Below are 10,716 nucleotides of genomic sequence, written 5' to 3' on the forward strand. Positions count from 1 at the left end.
TTTTTTTGTGTTTTGTTTTGTTTTTTTTTTAATTCAGGAAACAGTGGGTGTATCTAAGGATCTGTCCCCTGTTTCTGGTCAGCTCAGCTGTGCTTGAAGTGCACTGAAGCCTTGTGCCGCATGTTACTCCTTGCTGGTGCCAAGCAGTGCTGTAGGCAGCTTGTGTTGTTTGAGGATGGCAAACAGAAGCACAGAGATATGAGCGGAATGAGGCAAACCCACTTAAACTAAAACAGCTCCCCTCCCCTGTCCTTCAGAAGCTGTCTTTTGAAGGCTTTTAATTCTGGGTGCTTTATGCATGTTTTTAGTGGGTGAGGAGCAGGCAGAGCATTCCTGATCTCCAGACCCTGGGGTCTTGTATGTGCCTGCAGACACAACATTGTTCTGGGCTGAAAGAAACTCCCCCTGTGAGCCTGCTGTTGTGGCCACTTCAGAAGCAAATGGGAGCTTGTCCTGCTGCCAGTCCCCAGCTGGCGAATTGCCCACAGCCTTGTTGCATTTGTGCATCCAAAGGAGCTGACGTCAGCTCCCGCCTGAGCACGAGGCTTTTCCTTTGGGGGAACAGGCTCTGCTTTGTCCTCACTCAGCTAGCGAAGCGACCAGCGCATTTCCCTGCTCCGGTGTTGTAACAAGCTTGTAAAACATGTAACTGCCTTAATGAGACCCAATCTGGGCCATTCCTCCTCTCCCCAAAGCTCAGAGCTGATTCCTCTGGGTGCCCTGGGGCTCTCTCAGGAGCTGCCTGGCAGCAAGGGTAAGAACTCCCTCCTCCAATCATGGAGTTGTGATAGTCCCCATGTCCCCCTCCCTAAATGCTTATACTGTCTTTCCTGCTTCCACTAAACTGTTGCCATTAAATTCCAGCAGCTTCTGGTCTTGAACCACATGCCTGCATGCTGTTGGCAGGTATGATGAAAGTACCCCAGACCTGCCTGGGTGCGTTTTTTTCACCCAGAGGGTGGTCAGGTACTGAACAGGCTTCCCAGAGCAGTGGTCATGGCCCTAAGGCTGCCAGAACTCAAGGAGCATTTTGGACAAAGCTCTTAGGCACAGGGTGGGATTTTTGGGGTTGTCCTGTGCAGAGCCAGGAGTTGGACTTGATCCTTGAAGATCACTTCCATCTTAGGATTTTCTGTGATTCATCCCCCAGCTGCTGGAGGACGGGAATTGCTGCTGCCCCACTCATTCCTGCCTGAACCCAGACCCTTTACAGAGCCTGGATTGCATTGGAGCAGTCCCGGTGTGCATCCCTGTCTCCTAGGACACCTGCTTGCTTGAAGGCCAAAAAAGTAGCTCATCCTCTGCAAGAACTTTCTGAGCTGGTGGAACCTCAACCTGGGGCAGCTCCTGTCATGGGCAGGGTTGGGTGTGGTGAAGCAGCATATTTCCCTAAAGCTGCCACGTGCAGTCATCGTCAGGATGTGTGGATGTCATGGTGTCAGATGCTCCTTTGTCAGCTTTCTGTTGGGATTAGGGAAGACTCAGGTTCCCTTACTTAGATTTTTTTGATAGCTTGAGCAATCAAGTTAGATCAGGTAATATTTAGTCCAAAATGCTTCATGTGAATCTAGAAAATAGGAGTGAGTATGAATTATTTCCCTCAAAAAAAGGGGAGGGGGGAATTTCCCCAGCTAGGCACTGCCTAGCTGGATGGCTTCCTGCTGATTGCCCTTTGGAACCTGCTGCTTTCAGGTGGACTTCTGGGAGAAAAGGCCATGGCTACCTTCCTTTAGACTCTGTTCAGGGGCATCACATTTGCTGAGTTCAAGGTCCAGGTTTTGCAAAGTGCTGAGTACTCTGTGGGGAAGCCTGTGGGACATGATTTGGCTGCTCCCTGCTGCTGCTGTTGCCACCTCTTGCAGGAGCAGGGCCATGGCCCATTCCTGTTGACGCTGAGTTGGAGCCTCTGGTACTGCTCTAGATACAGAGAGCAGAATGATGTGGGGCTGAGGGCAGGCAGTCTCTGCACCGCCAAGRCTTCTGTAACCTACTCCAGGCTTTGTTTAAATTGGGCAAAAAGGTCAAGTACCATCTGAGGACCCATGAATAACATGTTGACAACCTCCCTGTCTGTTAATAGCAAAGCGAGGTCTGTTAATATTCAATGGATGTTCATTCAGTGTATTTAAATACATTTTAGTGTCTGTAGAGCATGCTTGGCACTATCTAATCACTGTTTGCTTTGGATTAAAGCTCCTGACACTGAAGCACTTAAAAGGTCAGTTGGGCCGTCTGCCTTAGGGGTAGCAGTGAAAACAGAAGCACCCCTTCTCCTGGGGCAGTGCTGCTTCTTCCCAAGCCCTGGGGAGTTTCACATGCACCCAGAAAAGATTGTTCCTCACAGCCTTGTCTGGTCTTAATAAGAAACCTCTGGCAGGAGGTGGGCAGTTGCTGTGCAGTTGCTTTGTTGCCAGGAYCCCAGCCCATGAGGAGCGGGTGGCTGCAAGTAGGGCAAAGCTCAGAGCACAGCCCGGGGCAGGTGGCTTCAGCCTGTTCCAAAACCCTGTCTCTGGGGGCAGAGTGTCCAAGCAGCTTCTGTTTCAGCCCACAGGAGGTAACTTGCTCAGAGAAGTCAAAGCCTTCTGTACTCCAACAGTTTTCTCTCTTTTCTGGTTGGTTTAGATTAGATATTAGGAAGAAATTCCTCCCTGAGGGTGGTGAGGCCCTGGCACAGAGAAGCTGTGGCTGCCCCATCGCTGGAAATGTTCAAGGCCAGGTTGAATGGGGCTTGGAGCAACCTGTTCTAGTGGAAAGTGTCCCTGCCCATGGCAGGGAGTTGGAACAAGATGATCTTTAAGATCCCTTCCAACTCAAACTATTCTGTGAYTCTCTTATCTCCAGCAGCCTCTGAACCTCCTGCCCTTTCCTCTTACCCCAGTTCCCTTACTGGGAGAGGCATCATTGTGTGAAAGCTTGAATCTTCTGGCAGTAAAGCTGCAGTGTACTTGYGTGTATGTCCTGTCTCTCATGCAAAGATAATTCCTCTCTGGATGCMTTTCCTTTGTTTGCCAAGGTCCCATCAGCAGCATCCTGGTGAACAAGTATGGCAGCCGGCCCATCATGATCGCAGGTGGCTGCCTCTCTGGCTGTGGGCTGATCGCAGCCTCCTTTTGCAACACGGTGGAGGAGCTCTACTTCTGCGTTGGGGTCATAGGGGGTAAGTGATTGCTCTGTCCTAGTGGGGCAGCAGGAGAAGCGACTTCAACCCAGTCATTCTTAGTTAACGTCTCTGAATTTGCATAAATTCTGGTTGTTGACTGCCTGGGTGCCTCCTCCTTATCGGTAGCAGGGGCTGACTCCTGTTCATGCAGCTGGGAAGTGGGTGGCCAGGCATTGAAATAGACTGTCTGGGGAATCACCATCCTTGGAAATGTTTAGAAAGCATGTGGATGTCACACCTGGGGACATGGATTAGTGGTGGACCTGGCAATGCTGGGGGAATGGTTGGACTCCATGATCGTAGAGGGCTTTTCCAACCTGAATGATTCCATGATTCTAAGTTGGAAATGGAGCTGAGAACCCCCAGAACTGAAACCCCGCTTGTCCCACCAGCTCTTCTGCCAATGCTGCTGGAGCTGACCAAACGCTGAGCCCCTTATCTCTCTCCTGCAGGCCTTGGACTTGCCTTCAACTTGAACCCTGCCTTGACCATGATCGGCAAGTACTTCTTCAAGAAGCGTCCACTGGCCAATGGGCTGGCAATGGCGGGCAGCCCCGTCTTCCTTTCTACCCTGGCACCTGTCAACCAACTCTTCTTTGGCATATTTGGCTGGCGTGGCAGCTTCCTCATCCTTGGTGGCCTCCTGCTGAACTGCTGTGTGGCTGGATCCCTGATGCGACCCATAGGTCCCAAGCCAGATCAGCTGAAGAAAGAGGCCAATAAGGAGGTGCAGCAGGAGGCTGGGAAGGCAGGGAAAAAGGATGATGGTGACACCAGCACAGACCTTATCGATGGGAAGGCCAAGAAAGAGAAGAGTTCATTCTTCCAGACAATCAACAAGTTCTTGGACCTGTCTCTATTCACACACAGGGGCTTCCTGCTCTATCTGTCAGGCAATGTAGTCATGTTCTTCGGGTTGTTTACTCCCTTGGTCTTCCTCAGCAATTATGCAAAGAGCAAGAAGATTGCCAGTGAGTCTGCAGCCTTCCTGCTCTCCATACTGGCCTTTGTGGACATGGTGGCCAGACCTTCCATGGGACTGGTGGCAAACACCAAGTGGATCAGACCCCGCGTCCAGTATTTCTTTGCCATCTCTGTGATTTACAATGGGGTTTGCCACCTCTTGGCCCCCATGTCCACCACCTAYGCTGGCTTCTGTATTTATGCTGGCTTCTTTGGCTTTGCCTTTGGCTGGCTGAGCTCAGTCCTCTTTGAGACCCTGATGGACCTGGTGGGAGCTCAGCGGTTCTCCAGCGCTGTTGGCCTGGTGACCATCGTGGAGTGCTGCCCTGTGCTTCTGGGACCCCCTTTACTAGGTAGGGTGTGCTGTGCCTGGACAACTCACTTGAGGACATGGTTTTAATGGTGAACAAAGGGGTGTGGTGCTGGTTTGATGACTGGACTTGATGATCTTAATGTCTTTCCCAACCTTAACAATTCTGTGATTCTTTTGCTCTGGCTGTCCTATCTGGACTTGTTGAGTGGTGGTGGGTTCCCTTGAGCCATGGGCAGCCCTTGACACTGGGGCAGCAGCCAGGAGACCACCCCAGCATCTGAGGAATGGCTGAGGAAGTGGGGTCCCCTGGCATGGGGAGCGTGGGATAAAAGAATATGGGACAGGTCCTTGCCTGAAGGTGAGGGTGATGGTCTTGGGTTGCTCTTTAGAGCATCTCCAGGACCTTGAACTGCTCTGGGAGCATCTCACTGARCTGTCCCCTCTCTTGTCTCTTAGGGAAACTCAATGACATCTATGGTGACTACAAGTACACGTACTGGGCCTGTGGGGTTGTCCTGATCATCTCTGGGATCTACCTGTTCATCGGGATGGGCATCAACTATCGCCTGGTAGCAAAGGAGCAGAAGGCAGAGGAGAAGGCGAAGAACGAAGGGAAGGAGGAGGAGACCAACATTGATGAGGCAGAGAAGCAGAAAGAGGCAAACAATGACGTGGCCCCTTCACCTCAGAAGAGTGCGGAGGATGGCGTCAAAGAGGAGGAGAGCCGCATGTGAGGGACTGGTCTCAATCCCGGAATGTCGGGGAAGTGCTGCTGCCCTGGTGCTGTGGCCGGGGGCAGAGCTCTGCTGGCGCTGGGTGGCTGTGAGAAGTGTTTAAACCGGGTGTTCATTTTTAAAACAGGCTCTGAATTGTCTTTTCGTCTGTGTTCAACAAAGGTAACAGGACTACACATGCAGTATCCTCATGTGTCCAGGGGCAGGGGGGCTTTTATAGTCTGGCTTTTTAACAGTAACATGAATGTACTAATATGTGCCTTACAATCTCCTTATCTAGTTGAATCTGGATGAGCCTTAACTCTAAACTGTGCTTTAGCTCTGTATTCTGCTTGGGGTTGGGGGGGGGTGGGGGGTTATGTGTGTATTTTGGGGAGTTTTATTGTTAAAAAGCCATAAAAAGCAGGATACTGGATTTGTTGAAGCACAATGGGCTTCAGGGCCGGCCCTGGATGAATACTGCTTCACACGCTTCTTACTGCAGGCCTTCTGCAGGGGGGAAGATGCGGGCAMGGGGCAAGGTGCTCCTCAACCCCCCTGTGCCCAGTGCTTCCTGGCTCTGTAGGTGGTCCTTAGGTATGTTTTGAAAACACTTTAGCTACTGTAGTTCTTTAAAATCCCTGTTTTTGTAGCTGTTCTCTCATGGGATATTCAGGTTGGAGAAGGATGGCTGTGGTTCTTGTTGGGCAGTATCACCCACTCCAGGGCTGTGGCAGCCCTGCTTGCCCAAGCCCTCCTTGGGGAGGGTTGGAGTCCTCCCTGCCTTCCTGCTCTGCCTCAATGGTGCCTCTTTTCAGCCCAGCRCTGGGTGAAATGGGCTCAGGATGGAGTGCTGTGTTCATGCTGCCATCACCTGTGCTGCTCTGTCCTGCCCCTGGGGTGGCAAGCATCCCCCCCAGCCAAGTGTTTTGGGTGCCTGACCCTGGGCAGAGTTGGTGAGGGGCGGTGGAGATGGTACATCCCTGAGACTTTTCTGCTTTTGCTCTTTTATCTGTTAGAGAAACCTCTTTTACTTGCTTCTGTTCAACTGAGATCTTAAGGCGATGGATGCTGAACCTCTCACATCTAGGACACGTAAGGGGGAGGAAAGAATTTGTACGTATTTATTTTTTATTTTTTAGTGTTGGAAAATATCTCAACGTACGTGGAGCAGGTTATTGGCTCTCAAGTTCTAGTAAATGTTGATCAGAATTCATGTTAAGAGGCTGAGTTTTTTCAAATAAACTTGTTTTTTTACAATTTACCTATCAAATGTTGAACTTCTTTCTTAGAAGTATGATTACCATCTGCCAGATCACATAGATTTAGGGTTAATTTGGGGGAGAGGGTGAGCCCTTGAGAACTCCCTTAATTGCAAGGAGTGGGGAGGGGGATATGCATTTAAAAGCWTGAGTGATGTGCAGATGCTCTTGCTGTCTGGTGGTGCAGTCTCCCTCTGAGCTGAGCAGGATGCTGCCTGTGTGGGGCGGAAACTAAATGAGGGGTTAACTGAAGGCAGTCTTGAGGGAGGAGTTGATGCAGGGCCCCTGGACCTGTGGCAGGTTCAGGCYCTCCTTGCTCTCCCTTGTCTGTAAGGCCCCTTTTGCTGTTTTTTCAATCTAAATATCTCAGAAATCAACCTGCATTGTTGGGGCTTTTTTTTATTCTGTAGATTATAAAGCCAAGGGAGTATTTTGTAAGAGGATATTGTACAGTTACTGAACTATGATATTGTAAAGTCAGGTAATTGTATTTTCATAGCTGGGGTGTCTGATAGACCAGAGGGACAGGCTTCCATCACAATAACCCACCCCTGAGAAGCTGCCCCTCTTACGAGTTTTTGTAAATACAGACAAGCTCCCCTCTGTGTGTAGGGTGGTCTCTGGTGACTCAGGCAGGGCTGGAGGAGGGCCTGGGCTCCTTTGCCAGACTGAACAATTGGTTATTGTTGAGAGAAGCATCTGTTCTCTGCAATGAAGGATGTGCTCAACCCTTCCCTGCTGATCCCCACCTCTTGTGGGACTGGGGGTCCTGTCTGGGCTGTGTCCACAGCTAACATGGGTGTTCCTGTAGCCAGTGCTGCTAGGAGAGGCTCAAACAGCCAGGGCAGGGAGCCCGGCTTCTACAGAAAAAAAGTGTTTAAATAATTTCCTGCTGGCTGGGAACACTTGAGGAGTAATTCTAGGTGGCTCTCTACCAGTGATCTCCATGGCCCATGTGGAGCTGTGCATCAGTCCTGTCCTGGCTCTGGCCTCTCCTGTGGGACYCATCCTGGGGTCCAGGGCCGTGGAAATGCAGGCCAAGGAGGAAGGTGTGTGTTGGACCAGGAGAAAACCTTGCCCTGTATTAGGCTATAAACTACTAATTGCCCCGATTAGGGTAGTGCACAGTCCTTGCTGTGGCAGGCATGGCATCCCCACAGGGCACAGACTCTGCCCTGGGCCAGCCTCTTCCAGAGGGCAGAGGCTGTCCTGGTACCTGCTCCTCCTGCCTCAGCTCACAGGAGCAGCAGTGTTGTATTTAATCACGTTATTTCTGCAAGCAAAGTTTTCTGCAGTGCTATTAAGTACAGGAGCTGGGCTCCCACAGCCTCTCACAGTCGCATACCTGTAAAACAGGAGCTAAATTAGGCCCAGGGCTCTGTAAAGCAGATGGGAGCCCTGGCTTTACCAGTGGTGATTGGTGAGTGGGCAGTGCCTTTTGTTCCAGGGATGCCCTGCAGACTCAACCCGTGGGATGGCCGAACTGGGGGGAGATGGAGATCTCTTGGGATCGATTCCTTTGCAAAGGGCCACAGTACATCCATGGGGACACGTGTGCTCCCCAGGCCAGGAGGTGTGAGCAGTGGGAGTATTGCTGGCCAGATTCCCCCCATTCTTYCACAAGTTTCCTCTATGCACCCGGCCACGCCGCTTTCCTTCCTCCAGGGGTAGCAAAATAAAATTCTCTTCATAGCGGGCAGAATTGAGGAAATACTTGGAAGCTAATTCCCCTGCTGTTTGTTTTTCCCAAACGTCTGAGGTTRCTGGCCAGAAGTGCTCAGCAGCAGCTGGGGGTGTTTGTGGGCTCCCAGAGGAGCAGACAAGTGCTCCAGCTGGTGCCTGGGAACTGCTGCCAGCTGCTGACTGCTGGTGCCAGCCAGGCCTCTTGATGGTGGGAGCTGCTATGAGGCAGGCACACCCCAGCTCTCCTCCCTCCTTGGGGAATTTGGGGGCAGTTCACCACGTCAGCCCTCTGGATATGGTACCTATGGGCTGGCAACTGCTGCTGCCTCTGCTATGGTGTTGGGACATCCTCCACTGCTGCCCTGGGGGTGCCCAAGTGCACCCCAAGCCTGTGGGTGCCTTGAGCCCATTTTCACAGGTCTGTGGGGCAGAAACCTCCTGTGTGGTGCCTGTCAAAGTGTGAGAAGCCAGGCAGCCCCACAGCCCTGCACCCCCAGATGCTCCCAGCCTCCTGAAACAGCCTAATCCTCCCCACAATGCAGCCCAGTGCCCTTCCTGGGGAGCGGGGAGCCTGGCTGCAGAGCTCATTCATGTGACAAGCATGAGGAGGGGATCTGGGTCCCTGCCTGCCCCCCTCAGCCCAGGGACTTTATTGAGTTCTTTTGGGAGATTTGAGTTATGCTGAGTGTGCAGCTCTGTCCAAGCACTCTGGGCTGCTGCTCTGCAAACAAATGCTGGAGGGGCCGTGCTGGGAAGGGCAGGTAGCTCCTAGGAAAGGCCTGTCTGTCCCACAGCCAGCGCTGTCTCTGGCTGTAGCTGTCTGCCCTGGCTGGGACAGGGGCAGGGAGAATTATAGGATCATGAAGTGGTTGGGGTTGGATGGGACCTTAAAGCTCATCTCATTCCATTCCTTGCCATGGGTAGGGATACCTGCTAGACCAGGTTACTCCAAGCCCTGTCACCCTGCCCTTGAACACTTCCAAGAATTGCCAGGGTGGTCAGTGCCACCCACATTACTGCTGCTAGCTGCCACCTTCCTGCTGCAGGTGAGTATATGGGGATGACCATAGCCCTGTAGTGCCCATCCTGACTCCCACAGAGGCTTTGAGAGGAGCCATGGCTGAAAAGTCACTTCTTCCAGCATCACTCGAACCACCCTGGTTGCAGCTGAGAAACAGGAAAAACCCATAGCAGGAGCTTCCTGGCATTTGGAGTAGCCTTCTTCTTCTTCTTCCAGCTTGGGCTTCCTGTGGGACAGGAGTGTGTCCAGGTTTGTGCCCTGGTGCAATGAGCAGCTTGATTCAGTCCTGATGTTGGAGAGCCCTGCCYGTGGCACGGCACAGCGTGACACAGGATGGATGTACAGGAGTGGGCAGATGGATGGGGCCATAGCTCAGCCTTTGCTGCCTGAGCTCTGTGGGGAAAAACAGCAGCCCCTTAACACAGGAGCAAAGCAGAATTACAGGAGGCGGAATCAATGGCTGCAGGATGATCATCAGTTATTTTCAGTGCACATTGTATTCTGTTAGAGAGCCCTTGCTGTGTTAGGGTGGCGGGGTGAGCAATGCCCCACTGTCATGGAGCCATTCCAAAGGGGGTGAGCGATGCCCCAATGCCACGTGCTGATGGGGCACAGCACACGCCCAGGGTGGCTTCATGGGGCACGAGCTGTGTTCACTGCAAACACCGCCATGGACAAACTGCTGTACTTTGCCCAGGGTTTTCCCCTGGGTGGACCCAGGACCTTTGCTCTGCYTCGTGCAGAGATTGTGGCATCCCCATGTTGCACAGGTGCAGCCTTAGGGAACAGCCCTGCAGGGTGGGGTTTGTGGTGATGTCCAGGGCTGGGATGTTGCTGCCACGTACCCACAGAGTGTTTGAGGTGGTCCAGACCAACGAGTTAAGGGAGGAGAAGCTGTTTGGAAGCACCCACTGGACAGACTTGTCCTGTYTGTGCTGTGAGCTGGACTGTGCATGACAGCAAGAGGCTGCACTAGCCCTGTGGTGGGCCCAGGAACTTCCTGAGCATCCCAGGTTCCCTACAGTGCTGGCAGATGGGTAGTGCCTGCGGCTACCAGGGCCAGTGCCTCAGCCAAAGGCCCATCTATGCCACCCGTCTCTGAGCTGCTTGCCCCARCTGGAAGGACTCTGGGCTGGTGGGCAGGGAAGCAACTCCCCAATGCTGGGGGTCAGAGGGGAAACAAGGACACACAATTGCCCAAAACAGCTTCTTGATGCACGGCCACACGGATGGTAAAGCGAGCATCCATGAAGCGGGCTGGGGATCCCTGCATGGGCGGCAGGAAAGGTCCCGTTTGCTGTGTGTGGGTGTCAGGAAAGGTCCCGTTTGCTGTGTGTGGGTGTCAGGAAAGGTCCCGTTTGCTGTGTGTGGGTGTCAGGAAAGGTCGCGTTTGCTGTGTGTTTATGGGGTGCCCGAGCGGGGCCCGACGGGGACGAGCGGCACTCGCGTCCCTGCAGGAAGTGGCCGCCAGAGGGCGCCCTGCGGCTGCAATGATCCGGGATGGGGCACCCGCAGCTTTCCAGAGCACCCGGGCCCGCGTCCCGCTAATTGTCCCGATATCCCATCTAACCCCCTAATTGTCCCCATATCCCATCTAACCC

General features: G+C 52.8%; 1 protein-coding gene across 3 annotated transcripts in view; it reads left to right on the forward strand.

The window, feature by feature from the left end:
- SLC16A1 (solute carrier family 16 member 1) overlaps positions 1-6,413 on the forward strand; it is a 15,884-nt gene extending 9,471 nt beyond the window's left edge. For all 3 annotated transcript variants that reach the window (XM_057384635.1, XM_057384636.1, XM_057384637.1), the window contains exons 3-5: positions 3,014-3,157; positions 3,613-4,476; positions 4,893-6,413. In XM_057384635.1, the coding sequence (XP_057240618.1) occupies positions 3,014-3,157; positions 3,613-4,476; positions 4,893-5,170 (1,286 nt within the window). In that variant the 3' untranslated portion in view covers positions 5,171-6,413. The remainder of the gene's footprint in view (positions 1-3,013; positions 3,158-3,612; positions 4,477-4,892) is intronic.
- The last annotated feature ends 4,303 nt before the right edge of the window (positions 6,414-10,716 follow it).

Source organism: Malurus melanocephalus, unplaced genomic scaffold, assembly GCF_030028575.1.
Source record: "Malurus melanocephalus ecotype Western Australia unplaced genomic scaffold, MMel_1.1 scaffold_727, whole genome shotgun sequence".
Classification (NCBI taxonomy): domain Eukaryota; kingdom Metazoa; phylum Chordata; class Aves; order Passeriformes; family Maluridae; genus Malurus; species Malurus melanocephalus.